At 23.2% G+C, this 19,194-nt stretch overlaps 5 protein-coding genes across 5 annotated transcripts; 3 read left to right on the plus strand and 2 right to left on the minus strand.

Moving 5' to 3' along the window:
- Positions 1-130: 130 nt before the first annotated feature.
- On the minus strand, positions 131-1,150 carry SRAE_1000214900 (Nematode cuticle collagen, N-terminal domain and Collagen triple helix repeat-containing protein; the record flags this gene model as incomplete). The annotated part of the gene is made up of 2 exons (XM_024649192.1): positions 131-928; positions 986-1,150. 2 exons carry the CDS (start codon positions 1,148-1,150, stop codon positions 131-133), a joined length of 963 nt encoding a protein of 320 aa, XP_024503094.1.
- Positions 1,151-2,449: 1,299 nt separating this feature from the next.
- SRAE_1000215000 (Histone-lysine N-methyltransferase ASH1L) lies at positions 2,450-6,724 on the minus strand (the record flags this gene model as incomplete). The annotated part of the gene is made up of 1 exon (XM_024649193.1): positions 2,450-6,724. The coding sequence occupies one exon, from the start codon at positions 6,722-6,724 to the stop codon at positions 2,450-2,452; it is 4,275 nt and encodes a 1,424-aa protein (XP_024503095.1).
- Positions 6,725-13,949: 7,225 nt separating this feature from the next.
- On the plus strand, positions 13,950-15,123 carry SRAE_1000215100 (Transcription elognation factor Eaf, N-terminal domain-containing protein; the record flags this gene model as incomplete). Its single annotated transcript, XM_024649194.1, has 2 exons — positions 13,950-14,055; positions 14,120-15,123. The coding sequence occupies 2 exons, from the start codon at positions 13,950-13,952 to the stop codon at positions 15,121-15,123; spliced, it is 1,110 nt and encodes a 369-aa protein (XP_024503096.1).
- Positions 15,124-16,293: 1,170 nt separating this feature from the next.
- SRAE_1000215200 (60S ribosomal protein L32) lies at positions 16,294-16,755 on the plus strand (the record flags this gene model as incomplete). The annotated part of the gene is made up of 2 exons (XM_024649195.1): positions 16,294-16,539; positions 16,597-16,755. 2 exons carry the CDS (start codon positions 16,294-16,296, stop codon positions 16,753-16,755), a joined length of 405 nt encoding a protein of 134 aa, XP_024503097.1.
- A 281-nt stretch (positions 16,756-17,036) lies between these two features.
- On the plus strand, positions 17,037-19,181 carry SRAE_1000215300 (Na+ channel, amiloride-sensitive family and Degenerin family-containing protein; the record flags this gene model as incomplete). Its single annotated transcript, XM_024649197.1, has 2 exons — positions 17,037-17,102; positions 17,139-19,181. The coding sequence occupies 2 exons, from the start codon at positions 17,037-17,039 to the stop codon at positions 19,179-19,181; spliced, it is 2,109 nt and encodes a 702-aa protein (XP_024503098.1).
- Positions 19,182-19,194: the final 13 nt, after the last annotated feature.

The following is a 19,194-nucleotide window of genomic DNA, read 5'->3' on the forward strand; positions in this document are numbered from 1 at the left end:
GTAATCAATAAATTATTATAAACTTTTTAAAAAATACTATTTCAAGAAGTTGGATAATTAAATTAAATAAAAATTTGAATTTAAAATAAAATTTTTATTGTTAAGCAATATATTTTGTTAAATAATGTAATTAAAATCCTGGTGCTAATCTAGGTTGTGCACAATGATCGCAATTTCCACCGACACCTGGAGGTCCAGTAGTTCCTGGTTCACCAGGTGCTCCATGTGATCCCGGTGGTCCTGGTGGTCCAGGTGGACCTACAGCTCCTGGTTGTCCTGGTGGGCCTTGCTCTCCCATACTTCCTGGATTACCTGGAGGTCCTGGTTGTCCTGGACGACCTGCTATACCTGGTCTTCCTGGAGGTCCTGTTTCAGTTTTATATTGTCCTGGATCTCCTGGTGGACCGGATCTTCCTGGCATACCAGGTGCACCTGGTAATCCTGGTGGACCACGAACTCCTGAATCACCAGCTTTTCCATCATCTCCATCTGGTCCTGGTTCTCCAGGTGGGCCATCTGGTCCAGGTGGTCCTTTTGGACCTTGAGAACCAGGAGCAGCTTCACATGGACATTGTGGTGGGAAAGCATCTAATGCATTTGCAACCATTGGAGCTGGTGGACCAGGTGGTCCTAAATCTCCAATAGCTCCATCTGGTCCATTGTTTCCATCTCGTCCTGGTGCACCTGGTGGACCTGGTGGTCCTCTTTGACATGAACAACATCCTGATGATGATGATGATGATGATGGACGTTGTACAGGATCATCACGTGCCTCAAAATCATGAAGACGTCTTTGCCAATAATCTCCAAGTGTATCACGGGTCAAACGACGATGTGTTAAAATCATCCTAGCAATCTTTTCAGTTTTTTCACTATTTTTGCCAATTTGTATATCAAGCATCTCTTTCCAAATATCTCTTGCACGACTCTATAAAAAAAAATAAATTTATTTATTAAAAAAAAAAGTTAAATATTTAAAAAATACCTTACAATATTCTAAATCCATTTCAACACTAGATTCTAATGTTTGAATATAATGTATAATCATAGGAAATGTAATTAGACATGATGTTAAAGCTACAGTACTAAAAACTATACCAGCAAAAGCCACAGGCCTTAAACTTTTACGATCCTTTTCACAATTTGTCATTTATAAAGTTAAGTAAAGGATAACAGATATGAAATTTAAGGAATATATATAAATAAGAATGTCAATGAAAAAAAGTTATACCCACCCATATAAATAAAACTGGATTTTATTTTATAAAGTGGTTTTATATATAAATCTTTATATTAATAATAGTTTTATTATATAGTGAGGAAATATGTTCCACAATTATGATCGTGAATAATTTCATGTTTTGAAGGCAATGAAATATAATTATTGTTGGATTATTTGATATAAGCACTAGATATAGAAGAACAATTGTATAATAAAAATATAGTAATTTTTATAGGAAATAAATTATTGTTTAAAAGGATATATACATATATATATATATATGAATTTTTATTTCTACATTTATTCAAGATCATATCAAACAATAAACAAAAATTAAAATTGTTTTATAGACACAATTAGCAAAAAAAAAAGATGAATAAATAAAAAAAAAAGTTAACATTGAAACTTTTTTAACACAAAAAAATTATTATATTAAAACTAAATATTATCAATCTTTTTTTTCGTTTGTTTATATAATAGTATATACAATTTTAATTCAATGGTAAAATGACATTCATAAAAGTATTCTGTATGTAAAGAAAAAAAAAAGATATAAATTAAACATTAAAAAGCTAACAATAACTGTTCACTGTAAAATATTTGTTTTTTATTTACAATAAATACATAAAATAATTTACAATATTTAAAATATAGTAATTTTCAATTACTTGTATAAATTTTTTTTAAGTAATTACAATAAATGAAATTTATATTAATCATTTTTATATAATAATATTTAAAAGAAAATAAAGAAAAATATTTATTTTTTTTAAAAATTAGAAAACAATTTTTTCACGATTATCTCAGGAATCAATGGACATAATGAAATTATAATCATTCGTTAGGTATTTTTTATACCCAGAAGTGTTTTTTGATTTCTGGCCAAATATGTTTTTTCAAAAAAAAAATTACTGTTGTTTAAAATTCTTTTGTATTAATGTTTAATCAAAAAGTTGTTTCCATTAACTTTTCTTTTTTTTTGAGAAATAAATTTTTTTTTTGGCCATTATTTACCCATGTAATAGAATTTCACTCAAATATCATTTATTCTAAAAAGAAAATGCAGATTTTGCGTTCTTAAAGCCATATCTATGTGAAGATGAATTTTTTTATTTCTAAAATATTTCTTTTTTTTTTTGTATCTAGCGCTAATTTTAAAATATTTTAAAAATTGAAAAAAATTTTATTAGCACAAATTTCGCCTATACAATATAATAATAAAGATTTTTAATGCAATTTTTGAAGAATTGCATTAATATTTGTATTTCTTATATTTTTAAATATTTCTTCTACATTGATATTGTCTTCAAAATCGATGTTAGTATGATTAGTTTTATTTACTGCTACAAAGGGAGTAAAATTTCGTTTAATAACTTTTTTGGAAGGAAATTTTTTAAAAGCATATGGTTGAGTGTTAATTAGATACAATTCTTTTTGAGGAATTTTTTGGAAAGTTCTTTGTTTTTCATCTATTTGATATTCATTTATATAAATATCATCTTCATGATATCTAGGAATTATTGGACGGCCAAGGCAATAAGTTTCGAGATCAAGAACTAGACAACGGCCAACTGCTAAGTCAACAGGTACTGTACGATAAAATGGTGTACGAAGTAATTCATTTTTAAAGAATAATCGTGAAGAATCACAAAATGTTTCATGTGGCCTTGCATAATAATAACCATAAAAATATTTTTTACCAGTTTTATCAGTAAATATTCTTTCAATACGAAATGGACGAAGATCTACACGATCATATTTTTTATCATTTGATGATGAAACAGTGTCATCTTTTACATATACTGTTCCATTTATTCTTAATTGTAAACCATTTGAATTTATCATTGTTTTATAATAAGTACATCCAGGTATTGTAAAATCAGGTAAATTTTGTAAAAGAATATCAATTTGTGGTGTATATTTAATTTTTTCTTTACAAAATTTACATTTAAATTCTTTAGCATTCATTACTTCACCAGTTAGACAATCACCATGAAGCCAAAAATAACAATTATCACATTGAATCATCTCACCTTCATCCTCAACAATTCCACAAATACACCTTACACAATCAGAATCTTCACCTTGTGACTTCATTATAACAAGATCAGGATTATATGAACCAACTTGTACTTTTGAATTTAAATAAGTTAAATCAAATTCAGTTATATAACCATTTTTTTCTTTCCTTCCAGTAGTATGAGTATTTATTAAACTAGTATGATTAAAATATTTGTTAGTTCTTTTTGCAGATGCATAATATTCTTTAATTTCATTAAATTTTTCCTCTGATAAATAATTACGTATACATTTAGAAATAGCATATTTCATAATACAATTAAATGTTTTAGCACAATTAGAACGAACGTCTCTCATTCCATCAATAACAATTTTTTTTATTTCATTAATTTTTAATATTGAAAATTTTTCTTTTTCAAGCATTACTTGTGCAAAACAATCAAATATTTTATTTAATTTTTTATCTGCAAAAGGAATTCTTCCCTCTAATATTTTTCTTTCACGAATCATTTTTCTACAATTTCTTATCAAAAAAATATTACTACTTCGGACAATATTTTTTTCTTTTTTTGAGATCTTAAAAGTTAATTTTTCTAAATCTTGATAAATACTTACACCTGGAATGATTCCTTTACATTTTTTACTTTCACATTTGCATATTGTATCTTCTTTTCTTTTTATCCAATATTCAGAATAATCTACAGTTAACTCTTCACCTATTAATATTTTTTTGATTGAAAATATTGCAAAGCGATAACTACCATTAACATTCCATTTTTCTATTTTACAATTAGGATCACAACTGTGATTTAAAAAACGAGCTAAACTACCTTTACCACCACCATCAATAATAAAACCAGGCTGTAATTGTAAACCATATCCTTGAACTTTTCTTTCTTTATAATTATTTGTTGTAATTATTTCTCCAGTAAACTCTAATACATATTCATTTTCTTCAATATCAACATGTGTACGAAGACCAAAACCTTTATTTTCTGTTTTATAATGTTGTAATTGATGAACTTGTTGATTTTTTTGTATTCTTCTATTTTCACATTCATAATATAAATTACAACTAACATGTGTACATTCCATAAATTTTTCTCTTGATGGGCATGTTCTTGAACTTGTACATGGTATATCAGCATCACATTCACACTCCTCTGGTGTAGGTAATAATGGAGGTTTATTCACAATAATATTTGAACGAATTTTTATAAAAGTTTCAGCACTTAATTTACTACTATTATTTTCTTTCATCATTTTGGAAGAAACTTTTGAAGACACAAGTTTTGAACCGGTACGTGAAGGTGTTGGTTTTGAGGCAATTGATCTTGGGGGATTTTTTGATGCTATAGTTTTAGGACTTGTTGGTATGCTTTTTAATGAAATAATACTTTTTCCATTCATTCCTTTTGATGATGAGGAGGAGGAGGAAGAAGAAGATATTTTTGATGGTTGTATTTGTGATTTAATAATTTTAGGTGTTCCAATTATTTCATCATTTTCTTTTTTAATTTTTTTACTTTTAATATTTTTTCCTATTGATGTTGCTGGTCTTTTCATTGTATTAGTATTTCTTCTAGATGTTGGAAGTGTTCCCTCATTACGAAGTTTTTTAAGAGAATGTAAGAAATTTTTAAATTTTTCCAATCTTTCATTTTCATGTTTTTTCCATAATGCTAAATCAATTTTTTGGAATGGAGAATTACAATAGGCACTTTGGTATTTAGGTTTTGTTATTTCAAAATCTAAATACTCTAAATCATTAGCCATTTTTGGCACCATATTATCAAAATTTTCTTTTAACTTATTTCTTTTTAATCTCCTAAATTCTTCCATAATTTCTTGACTTGTAACTTTTTTACCAACAGTCAACATTGGATTAAAATCATTATTTTCTTTACGTTTTTTTTCTATATTTTCATTTTTTTCTACTTGAATAAGACTGGAACATTGTAAGAATGTTTCAGAATCTAAATGACTTTTTAATGTTTCAACAATTTTTTCTGGAGCCATACCAGGTGTTATAGAAATAATTGGACTTGTATTATTTATTTTTGGTTCACGTTTTCTTCCTTTTCTATTTTTTTTACCTAAATTATTTAAAGATTTATTATCAGGTTTAGCAAGTATTGGAGGACTATCTAAGGGTAACTTTGGCATTGAATCATCAATATTATAATTAATTGATTCACTATGAGAATCCAATGTTACAGGAATTAATGTTGGCATATCAGAAAAGTCATCTTCATCCTCCTTTCTTTTACCATCCAATTTAATTATTTTATCACAAACTGTTTTAGAATATTGTATACCAACATTATTTTTAGGTGATTTCATTGGTGGTGTCATAGCATTAATAGATGGTGGTGAACCACCAATACTTTGAATACCACTATCTGGAGTTCCAGACATTTGTTGATTATTATTATTGATATTGTTAGTTGTAGTTGTAGGATTATTACACCAATTTTGTCCAGATTGTTGTTGATTTTGATTAAAATATTGTGGATTATGTTGTGATACATTAATATTAATAGATGATTGTTGATTGCAAAACAATTGTCCTTGATTTTTATTTATAAAAACTACATTAGGCGAAGAGGAAGATTCAGGTAAACCTTCGGCACCGGATAAAATATCATTTTGTTGTTCAAAAACATAATTTGATTTTGAATGATTTGTATTAGTTATAGTGTGATCGTTAGAATTTTGATATGAATTATTATCATAAGTTTGATGATGTGAGTACGAAGAAGAAACAGAAGATGTGTAAGATGGGGATATACGTTGATGAGATGTAGTTTCATTATATTTCTCAGTTTTTAATGTTATTATTCCAGTATTACTATTTGATGTTTGGTGTTGTGGAGATACTGTTGAATGTACATATTGAGGTGTTGTTGCTGTTGTAGTAGTAGTTGTTGTACTATTAATATTTGGAGAGAGGTAATTAGATGTTTGTTGATATGAACATGATGGTAACATTGAAATATATGAATCATTAATTCCATTTTGACATGAAATTTCTTTAAAATTTTGTTGTATATCATCATTTATACCTCCTCCTCCTCCTCTATTAATATTATTTTGACATGAGAAATTACTTTGTGGAGTAACAACTCTATATCCATGAGAAATATTAGAACCTAAAATATTACCTCCATTTTGAAGATAACACGTTTGTACAATCATATTATGTGAATTTTGTATATTAATAGTTGATGTTGAATTATTACTAATATTACATGTACTATTTGATTTTTTTGGCATAATTTTAGGTAAATTATTATTAGTAGGTTTAGGTGCAATATTAGTAAAATAATTACCATTTTGATGGTTTTGAGGTGTTTGATCATTAGAAGTACCAAAATTAGTATTTACATTATTTCTAGGTCTTATAAATAAACCAACATATTCAGCTTCTCCACCATCTTCTGTTCTTCCTTTAAATTTACATGGAACTGCTTCGTAACTCATAATAAAATTGATACATGCATGTTTGTTTTACTAAAATTTAAAAATCAATCAAATTGAAAATAAATTATACTTGTTAAAATAAATGCGCACTTTAAAAGAAATATATTATTAATACGTGTGTGTAGTGGGATAATTTATTTATACAAATGTTTCTTAATAAAAATTAAAATTGGTCATCCAGTTAAAATATATTTTATAATATTGAATAAATATTAAATTTAAAAAAAAAATATATATATATATATATATTTAAAAAAAATAAAGAAAAATATATTAAGAAAAATATCTTAATAAAATTATAAAATATTATAATAATAATAATATTAAAAAAAAATGTTGGGGTATCCTAAAAAAGGTAATACCAAGAGGATTATTATGAAACATATGCATGTAATAGAATATAACAAAAATGCACGTGATTATATGTCTATTATTTTAATAAATTCGCGATTATATTGAGTGTAGTTGAAAGTGAGGAGATACTTTAGTCAGAAAAAAGATGCGATATTTGGAAAGGGCAACTTGCGTTTTTAGTTTTATGGTAATTGAAAAATATTTTTAATAATAAAGTACATATTAGTTGTTTTGTTTTTTTTTTTTTGAAAATTGAGAAGATAAAACTCGAAATTATAGATATAAAAAAATATTAAATTTTTTTTTACTTTTTATAATATTAAATTTATTATAAAAATGATGTACAAAAATATAAAAATTAATCATCTTTGTCAAACAATTAATGAAATAGAGTAAAACGTTGTGACTTCTACCTCGTCATATCACTTAAAAATAATAAATAACAACCAACTAACTGATTAATCGATGAACAAAGAAGTGCGAAGCAGTCTTATTAATATATCAATTTTATAATATATAAACATTCAACTCAATATAAAATATATGAAAACATATGCGATTCACCGTTAAGTTTAACATTAAATTTAACTTCCTCTCAGAATGAACACAAATATTACATAACAATACTTTTTAAAATGTTTTGATAAAAATAAATAATATTGCCTTTAATAGACAAAATTAGCTAGTTTGCACTTTATAAAAGTTTAAAAATTTGTATCTTTTTTATTTTATTTTTATATCATAATATTTAAATAAAAAAGATTGTTATATTTATTAAATTTCCCATGAAGTTTCATTTTAATAAAAACTTTACAACATATTTTTATATAAAATATTTTTTAATTAATGTGAAATATTATTTATAGATATAGATAAATAAAGTTATATAGTAAGTAAAAATTAATAATATATTTATATGGAAAAAATATTGGTTATAATATTATTATTACAAATTAAAATAAAATGAGGGTAAAAGTTAAAGAGAATAACTAAAGATACAACTTTAATAATAATAAAAATTTTATGATAAAAGAAGATCAAGTGAATATATATATGTTATATATATTTAATTTATCTTTATGACAATTTCAACACACGAGTAAAAGGATAGCTTGTTAAAAATTTTTATAAACAATATAATATTGTGATATAATAATAATTTGTAAACATCGTTGTAATGTTTGATATATGAAAGGTAACAATTATTTAACAAGATTATAATAATTTACCATGTCAGGAAATACTATATATATGTATATATATATAAATATATAACATAGCGGAAAAATAATTAATTAACTATTGTTAATTTAAAAATTAAAAAACATTATATTAATATAATAAAAAAAATTTTTTTTTTTTTCATAATAAAAGTTAATAAAAAAAAAAAAATGAAAGAAGGTTCTTAGTAATAAATTTACAAATATACTCCTGATCAATCTTTTTCTATCTTACATGATAACTTCTTTAACCTCCTATCAACCTATATCACAATATTACCACTCAATATAATCAATGTGCGCGAACCGACACCTAGGCTTGTCACAATCATTCTTACCATAAAATATATAATACAGTTAAACAACACATATCTCTATCCTACATATACACCAATTTTCTTTATACAACAGAACAAAATAAATTTAACATATATCAAATAAAGTTCCACACATTAGGATGATTAATTCACAAAAAAAAAAAAAAAATAATATATATATATATACATTAATATATGTAATATTTTTTAACAAGCCTTAATTTAACGTTTTTTTTTTTTGACACCTTTTAGTATACTTATTATATATATAAAATATATATATATATATACGTATACATAAATATAAATATATAAAAGTTAAGGCAGGAGAAAGAAAAAATCAAGATTTCCATTTTAAAATATTTCATCATTATATTATTTAAAAATTTATATAAATATATATACTCACCTACCATACAAATAGAACAAGGGAATAATAGTTTTGACGATGACAAGATAAAATATATAGATATGGCGGCTGGTGGACACCAAAAAATTAGAATACAAAATATTTAAGTTTTATTGTCATTTCAGAAGAAAAGAGGAAATAAGTTAAGAGTAGAGAATAGTTGTTTTAATGCGTGGTTATCATTTTTAAAATGTTTATTTATAGTTTATATTATATTAGATGAAAGTTTATCAATATAATATATTAATTTAATTATTCACCAACATATGTTTAATAAATGATATACTATTATAATTACTTAAAATGTAACACTTAATTTTTCCTACAAATTAATAATGATTAATAAATAAATATGTATAGGAAAAAAAAAAATCTTAAAATAAAATAAGTAGAAATTTTTTTTTTTAAAAAATATATATATATGTATATATATATAAAATTATGAGGTAAATAATAAAATTAAAAAAGATAATAAAATTAAAATTTAATGAAATCTAATCCATTTATGAATGTATCAATATCAAGCAAAAACAATAATCAGGTCATCGATTAATAAAATATTCTTAACCGAAAATTATAATATTCACCGACTTGTCAACAACCTCATAATAAATAAATTCTCTTACACATGTCAATAAAATTAATGCTTTTCTATTTTGACAATTGTAAATATATATAGAAGGGAATTAATTGAAATATTTTGACTAAATAACACACTAAAATAATACACTATTACTCCTCAATATGAAAAAAAAAATAATAATAAATAAATAAAAAATTACTGCAATTGTAATAATTTTTTTTTTTTAATTTAACTAATTATACCTTAAAGATAATATTACAATTGAATGATAAAATAATAATAATAAAAAAATTTTTTTTTTAAATAAAATAAAAAAATTACTAAGAAGAGAAGAAGAAAAATAATATTTTTTGACTACTAACTAAAGTTTATATAGAATTTAAATTTAAAATTGTATAATATATAAATATATATTTGTATCAGAAAGAAGAGAAAAACAAAAATATTTAAATCAAATCTTTAAATAATCTATTATTATTTAAAACAAACTACAAGCTAATATGCCTTTTTTTTTCATTAGTTCAATTCCCAAATTCATTAGCTAAAAAATATCTATGTATGTTTTTATATTATAAATATGTATATTAAATTTTTTTATTACACATCTATTTTTTTTCTCTTTTTTTTTATATATATATATAATACATATATATAAATATATATATATGAATGAGACAAATAAACCATCAAATTGGGAAGAGACAAAAAGAAGTTGGTTATCAAAAACCTTAACTTGCCGTAACTTTATCTCACCACATAATTCATTCTTTACTCACTATATATACCATCTATAGTAGAGAAATATATATATTTATTTCATTTATATCAAAGTAAAATATCTTAAACAGTATAAACTCGAAAATTTTCTTATATCAACATACATAACAATCCTTTTTTTTTTCACTATTTTTGTTTTAACTCTATGCATATGCCTCACTAAATGGGACAAGATTACTTTTTTATTTATATCAAAAAGAATTATGCTAGTTGTAGATATATAAATTTATATATATATATATATATATATGTGACATCAGATATATGTTAATAAAATGAATGATAAGCAAAGAAAAAAAAAAGTGAAAGTTAAAGTTAAACGTATTTCAATAAAAGACATGAAGATTTATAATAAAGAGGTTGTTTAAATAAAGTCTTTTAAATAAAAGTTAATTTTAATAGTAACAAATGTTAATACCATAAATTTTATTTATTCCACTCGTTTTGTTAGATATTTAATAAGTTTATATGGAATATTATTATGGCACGTGTATATATATAATATATATATATATATATATATTATATATATATAAATATAAAGATAGTAAAAGAGATAAGAACTAAAAATATAATTTTCCTAAAATGCATGAATTAATGATAAATGGTATAAAGTTAAATATATTTAAAAAGTGGCAATAGTTGAGGAAAATATCAAAACTATATTAACCTCTTCTTTAATAAATTTCTAAAAAGACACTATAGATGGAGATAATTATAAATAGAAATTATAAAGAATTTGTATTGTTAAATGGATAGAGAGAGCGGGCTATATGCTACGTATTACGCCAATTGATGTGCCAATATAAGATATAAAGTTATATATAGTCAAATGGCACACTGATTCAGGTTTAAAAGATGTAGTTGATGATCGAGCGCGAAACGGCATTTCAAGGAGAGTAAAAATAGATATAAATACATGTAATTTAACGATTAATTACTGACACATATTATTGTGTAATATAAAAGTAAAACAAAGTCCAAATATAACAAAAGATCAATATGATTTATCACATTAAAAACAGTAACAAAATATAATAAAATATTTAATTATTTATATATAATATTTTATTTAAATTTTTTTTTTATTTCTGATAAAAATCAAACTATAAAGATTTATTTTAATAAAAAAAATATATATAATCAAATCATAAAAACATTAAAATGTTTACATATAACAAAAAAAGAATATATAAAAAATAAAAAAAAAAAAAACTCAACATGTCAAATATGGGGAACATCAAAACAATTCTAAATTTTAATTACCACATTCATGTTATTATTTTTTTTTAAATATTCTTACAAGAACCACCAACTTAACTTATTATTAAAATTTTTGTCTTTTCTCATTCAATTTTCCTCAAGGTTCCACCAGTATTCTTTAAAAATATCTATTTATATATTGTATATCTTTCCTACCAACATATATATATATATATATATTAACAAACATTACATTTTTGAGTTAAAATGGTCGACTAAATAATTATATTTATCATGTACACATATATATTTTCTTTAAATAAGGAAGTTAGTATTTTAATATCTCTTCTTGTCTCAATTTTATAAGTAGAAAAAAATAAAAGAAAAAACAAAAATCTGAATTCTAAATTATGTTATTGCACTTTTATGAAAAAATATTTAAAAAATTTGTAGCAATATTAGATAACTAAAAAATAATATAAAAGTAATCCAAAAATTTTGTTTTGACAATTATATAATATAAAAAAAAAATTTTTTTTTTCTTTTAGATAATATAACATATAACTACTTTTTAGGAAAAAAAAAACAACAATTATTAAGATTATTTTTTAACAAGTAAAATTTATAAAATGATATTAAATTTAAGATAAAAAAAAATATATAATTAAATTAATAATAATAAATATATTTGTTGATTTTAAATATTAAAAAAAAAAAGTGTTAAATTATGTATATATTATATGAATTAAATTATGAAAGATGGATTGCTGTATAAAAATAACTAGCATTGCCAATAAAGTATATGTACTTTAAATTTAATTGTTAATGTTAGAAGAGTTAGAAAATGGCTAAGTAATGTATAATCACATAATCAATCAACATATGGTAAAAGGGAAGTTTTGGTTAAACCATATTCTGTTTGTACAGTTGATATAAATGACCAGTGAGCAAATAAAAAGCATACAAAAGATATTGATCATAATGTGATAATATAATTAATAATAATTCACTATATGATTTTGATTTTAACAAAAAAAAAATATTTAAACTTTCAATTTTGGTATAATTTATATAAAATAAAAAATATTTAATTAAATTGATAATATAAGATAATATAAGATAATTTTATATAAAATTTTGGATAACAGAAAGAGTATGTATATATATATAAATATATATATATTATTAATATATGTATGTATAATTGTTATTGTATGTAATATAAAATGGTCAAAAATTATATTTATTAGAAGATTCTAGTTTTTCTTAGTCACGTTGTTTACAATAAAATAGTAGTAATCAATGAAAATAAAAGGTATAAAAGCACATTTATTTTAAAATATTATTAATATTTGCCTAAATGTCAAATTGTTGAAGGCATAAAAATTAATTCACAAAAAAATACTGGTAAAAGTTGTTATTCATATACATTATATATAAATAGAAGTTAAGAGAAATGTGAAAATAATGAAACCAAAAATTGTTTTTAATAGTAAAATATATCAAAACAATTTTATCTTAAATTTATAAATTAAAAACTTTTTATAGTAAGAAAATTATATAATATTGTATATATTTATTATTATTTGTAATGATATAAAAAAAATTTATTTTTAAGAAAAAAAAAAAATTTTTTTTTATCTTTACAAAATTAATATATATAATATTATTTTATTTTATTTATCTTGCAAAATATATTTATAATAAATAAGGGTAATTGAATAAAAAAGTTTTTTTTTTGTTACATTTAATAAAACAAAAAGTAATGTCTATAGTTATAAAAAAAATGTCCTTTAATAATTTAAAATAGTTATTGAAAAAATTTTCTTTTTTTTTCCTGTAATTTAAAATGATAATTTTAGTTTTAAATAAAATAGGAAGATAAGCAAATACCAACAATTATAAAGTGTACTTTAATTTTTTTTAAGTAAATTTTTATTACTTTATTTTATATAAAAACATACAATTTCCGATTTTGATATTATTACAATAAAAATGTACTTTAAAAAAATATAAAAATTATTAAGTAGAGATGAATAAATTTATATTATAACAATACAAAGAAATTTTTATATACAATGAAATTATATATAAAATATTATATTTGTTATATAAGTGAATGTTTCTATAACCATTACTTTAACATTAAACAATTTTTAGTTATTATTATCAACAATTAGAACCAAAAACGAGTAATTTTACTATTATATTCAATATATGTATGCTTTTCATGTTATAATTTAAACATTTTTATTGCACGAGTAGGTCATCATTTCTCCATTTTCTGTTTCGTAACAACCACTTCCACGAAAGCAAATCAACTGTTAGTAAAAATAAGTGTTAATTATTTATAAATTCTATAATGGCCATTAATAGTAATTGTGGACTTCCTATTGGAGTATATCAAGTAAATATTGGAGAATCTTTATTATCAAAAGATAACAAAAAAACTTTTCATTCAATTAAATGTAATAATATATATAAAAATAATTTTTTTTTTTTATAAATGTTAAATATTATTTATAATTTTAGATGACTTTCGACCAGCCAGTATATCATCTGGTGGTGCTGAAACATTCCTTCAATTATCACAAAATAGTTATGTTAATGTTGCAATAGAAAATGAATCAAATAATTCATTAATTTTATATAAAGGATCAGATAATAAAATGAGTAATAATAAAGAATGTATGATGTTACTTGATCCTAGTACTAATAAATTAACAATTGAAAAATTAAGTAGTCAAATAAGGGTAAAATATTTAAGAAATCCTGCAGATCAAATTGTCCAAATAATACGAGATCAAATTGAACATAAAAAAGGTTTAAAAAAAGAAAAACCATCTGAAATTTGTAGATCAGAGGAGAGAGAGAAAACTACACCTATTAAGAATTCAACTTCTTTTAATAAAATGAAAGAGGCAAAACCTACAAAAATGGATTCAACTGAAGATTTATTAAAAGGTTTAGATATAGATTCACCAAAGAATATAATTGAAGATGTTATTGATAAAAAGGAGGATAAATCGTTAAGCAAATCTATTGTAGACATATCAGATTTTGACGACAGTAGTGATGATAATTTTGACGATTTCCTAGATCAGGCAGTTAAAACAAAAGACAGTTTTGTTCAGGAAGAATCACCGGGTATAGAAAAGTCAATTAATAATGTAAATAGTAGTAGCAAAGTAGTTTCAGAAAAATCTAATAATGATTTTATGGATTTCTTTGATAGTATTAATGATATTTCAAATAAAAGTCCAAATAAAATTGCCACAAAAAGTCCAAAGAAAAATTCACCAGAAAGCAATAAAAAAAATCTTCAAGAAAATAATCCTGTATTATTTAATCAAAATATTTTTGGATCATTAGATGATTCCTCAGATGAGGATCCAATTGTTGAAAAAGAAAAAGCCAAACCAGTTGAAAATAAAACTACACCACAAAATAAAATGGTAATGGGTCCGGGTGGTCGTATGTGGCATGATGACTTAGATTTAAGTGAAGACGAAGATGAAGATTCCGATGATGACTAAAAAATAATGTATCTTAGTAGATTTTTTTTTTTTAATTTATTTTAATAAACAACTTGTATTAATAATGTAAATTTTAAAAATATGACAGTAAAAAATATTTAACTTATTCAATTTCAAACAGATAATAATTTTTCCATTTTTATTTGCCAAACTATAAACAAAAATTTATAATTTCATTTAAAATAAAATGAAAATTGTTAGAAAAATAAGATAAAAATTTTTATTTAATTAATTATAAAACAAAATTCTTACAAATTATCGTAAGCTACTATATTACCATTTTTGTAAACAAACATACATCTTAAAATTATAATTGTTCACTTTAAATTTAATAATAAGTAATTATTTTTCTTCTAATTGTTTCAAGCGTTATGAATTGCTTTTGAATGTCATTGTTTAAATTTGAACTATTTAACAAAGTATTATTTATATAAAAAGATTAATTTTCTCATTGAGTTTGATTTGGTAAAATTATTTTTATAATTTAATGTAGTAAATTTATAAATAACCTTAAATTTTAAACATGTTTTTTTTTAATAATCCTTGATAATATGTTCTTTAAAATAATTTACTTTGTTGATTAATTTAATGAAGAATCATTTAATTTTTGAATAGCTTTAATTTCAATTGAAAATATATCATAATCATATCATCTATGAACATTAAATTATTTTTAATATTTTGATGCATAACACACTAAATAAGTATATTCTTGAATTATTTACAAGAAAAATTTAATTATTGACAAATTTGTTAGTAATTTTTATATTTTGTACCATATTTTTTTTTTTTATTATTACATCATACAAATAATCCATGGTAAGAGAAGTGAAGACAGATTCCTCCAAAATATATGATGTGCAGGTCCCATTGGTAAAATGTATCTTTAAAATATTTTCCCAACAGAATAATTGATGCTAAAGATGGTGATTTTTTTATTTAAATTGGTTTATTTTTGTTATTAAAAAAACTCCTATATGTCAAAATATTATTTTCTATATAAATTATCGAAATAATTTAAAATATAGTATTTGAAAATTTTATTTAATGTTAAAATTTGATTTTTTTTTATTCATTGTAATAGATTTTACCTTATTCGAGTACATATTAAACAATATTTATTTTCAAATTCAAATTCTTTTATAATAAATATTATTTTTAAGGGAAAAAATGGTTACCGTCAGGGGTAAAGCTACAAAGATTGTTAAGAAACACCCAAAACGCTTCACTCGTCATGAATCTGACCGTTACAGACGTGTTAGACCAAATTGGCGCAAACCAAAGGGTATTGATAACAGAGTTCGTAGACAATTCAAAGGAGCTCGTATCATGCCAGGAATTGGTTTTGGATCTGACAAGAGAACTAGATTTGTTTGCCCAAATGGATTTAAAAGAGTTGTCATTCATAACATTAAGGTTAGTTTTTTTTATTTTATTAAAATTTTAATAACAAATTTTTATATATATTTTTAGGAACTTGAAGTTCTTTTACTCCAAAACAAAATTTATGCTGCTGAAATTGCTAAAGGAGTATCAGCTAAAAACCGTAAATTGATTGTTGAACGTGCCAATCAACTTGCTATCAATGTTACCAACAAGAATGCTCGTCTCCGTACCGAAGAAGCCGAATAAACTTTTAACAATTCTTTTTTGTTTGTTGTTATAAATGATAAAATTTATTCGTTGTTGTATGCTTTTTATTTCTTTTGAAAATTAATGTTTAACTTATTTATTTTTCTTCAAAGAAACCTTCATGATAAAGAATGAATATATTTATTTATTTTATATAAGAAAGTATAGTAATTAATAATATAGTAGTTTCATTAATATTTGATTAGATATAGTTTTTCTTCATTTAATTTTGTAAGATATTTATTTTCTTTTATATATATATATATCTATTTTTAAAAAAGATGGCTTGGGTTAATAATTTAAGAAATTGGCAAAGATTTAAAGATTCTCATGAATATATGAAACAGGTAATAAATTTTATTTATATAAATGATTATATTTAGGTGTATGGTGATCCTAATGCACATTTAAATAACTTTAGTAAAACAGAATTTGTAACAGATCGTGAATATTGGGGTAATTTTGGATATGGTGAATGTTTTAATTCTACATCAACTGAAGTACAGTGTGAAATTCTTCAGGGTGAATTTGATCCATCAACATTACCATATGAAAAAAGAATGGCATGGCATTTTCGTGAATTTTGTTATAAAACATCAGCACATGGTATACCAATGATTGGTCAAGCACCAAATAAATATTATCGTGCTGCATGGATAATTCTTTTTTTGGGATGTATGATAATGTTATATCAAAATGCAAGATCAGTACTTGATAAATATAATAGAAATGAAAAAATTGTTGATATAGAATTAAAATTTGATACAGCACCATTTCCAGCAATAACATTATGTAATTTAAATCCATATAAAGCATCAGTTGCAAAAAGTATTGATCTTGTAGCAAGAACATTATCAGCTTTTGATGGTGCTATGAATAAAGCAGGTGGAATTGTAAGTGAAAGTAGAATAAAAAGAAAAACTGTTGACATGACTGCTGGACATCTTTTTGAACCAGGTTATTCAAAATGTGATTGTAGTGTGTCTTCTGGAGAGGGATCAGTAGATGATGAATTTGAATGTGAAGGTAATAAATATAAGTTACTTGAACCAATAGGTGAAGAAGATAAATGTATATGTGCTTTTGATAGAGCCTCTAAAGATACTTGGCCATGTTATTTAGAAGAAAAATGGATTAAACAAAAATGTTTATCTTGTGATGATCATGCTGTTTGTAAAAAAAATATTGACTTAGCTTATAAAAAAAATGGAAAAAAATATCCATGTTTATGTGCTCCAGTTGGAGAATTTTGTGTAGCATTTGATGATACTACACCAATGTTAAAAATATGGGAATTTTTATCAGGAGGTCCACCAACAGAAGATCCTGGTTTTTTAGAAGCTATGGGTTTTTCAGGAATGACTGATGAAGTTGCTATTGTTACTAAAGCAAAAGAAAATATTATGTTTGCTATGGCTACATTATCAATGGATGAAAGAAAAGTTCTTTCAACAACAAAAAGAGAATTAATTCATAAATGTTCTTTTAATGGAGCTGCTTGTGATATTGAAAATGATTTTATAACTCATGTTGATCCAACATATGGTTCCTGTTTTACTTATAATTATGATAAAAGTAAAAATTTAACATCAATTCGTGCTGGACCTATGTATGGTTTAAGAATGTTAGTATATGTTAATGCTTCTGAATATATGCCAACAACTGAAGCAACTGGTGTTAGATTAACTATACATGACAAGGAAGATTTTCCATTTCCAGATACTTTTGGATATTCAGCACCAACAGGATATATAAGTTCTTTTGGATTGAGATTAAGAAAAATGACCAGATTACCTGCACCATATGGTGATTGTATACAAGATGGAAAAACAAAAGATTACATTTATGATGAATATGAATATACAGTTGAGGGTTGTTATCGTTCATGTTTTCAACAACTTGTACTTAAAGATTGCCTTTGTGGTGATCCACGTTTTCCTGTTCCAGATGGAACAAATCATTGTCAAGCAACTGATCCAGTTGCACGTAAATGTTTAGATGAAAAATTAAAAGAACTTGGTGGTGTTCATGGTTCTTTTAGATGTCGTTGTCAACAGCCATGTAAACAAAGTATATATTCTGTAACATATTCTGCAGCAAAATGGCCTTCTTTATCATTACAAATTCAATTGGGAGCTTGTGTTGGAACAAATGAAGAGTGTAACAAACATTACAAAGAAAATGGTGCTATGGTTGAAGTATTTTATGAACAATTAAATTATGAAATGTTAACAGAATCAGAAGCTTATGGTTTTGTTAATCTTTTAGCCGATTTTGGTGGTCAACTTGGTTTATGGTGTGGTGTTTCATTTTTGACATGTTTTGAAATATTAGATTTTCTTTTTCATACAATTTGTCTTGTTGTACGCCATAACTATGAAAAGATAAAAAATAAGTTTATCAAAAAGAAAGATGACTTTTTTTAAAATTATTTTAATG

This window comes from Strongyloides ratti (assembly GCF_001040885.1).
Source record: "Strongyloides ratti genome assembly S_ratti_ED321, chromosome : 1".
NCBI classification, from domain to species: Eukaryota; Metazoa; Nematoda; class Chromadorea; order Rhabditida; family Strongyloididae; genus Strongyloides; species Strongyloides ratti.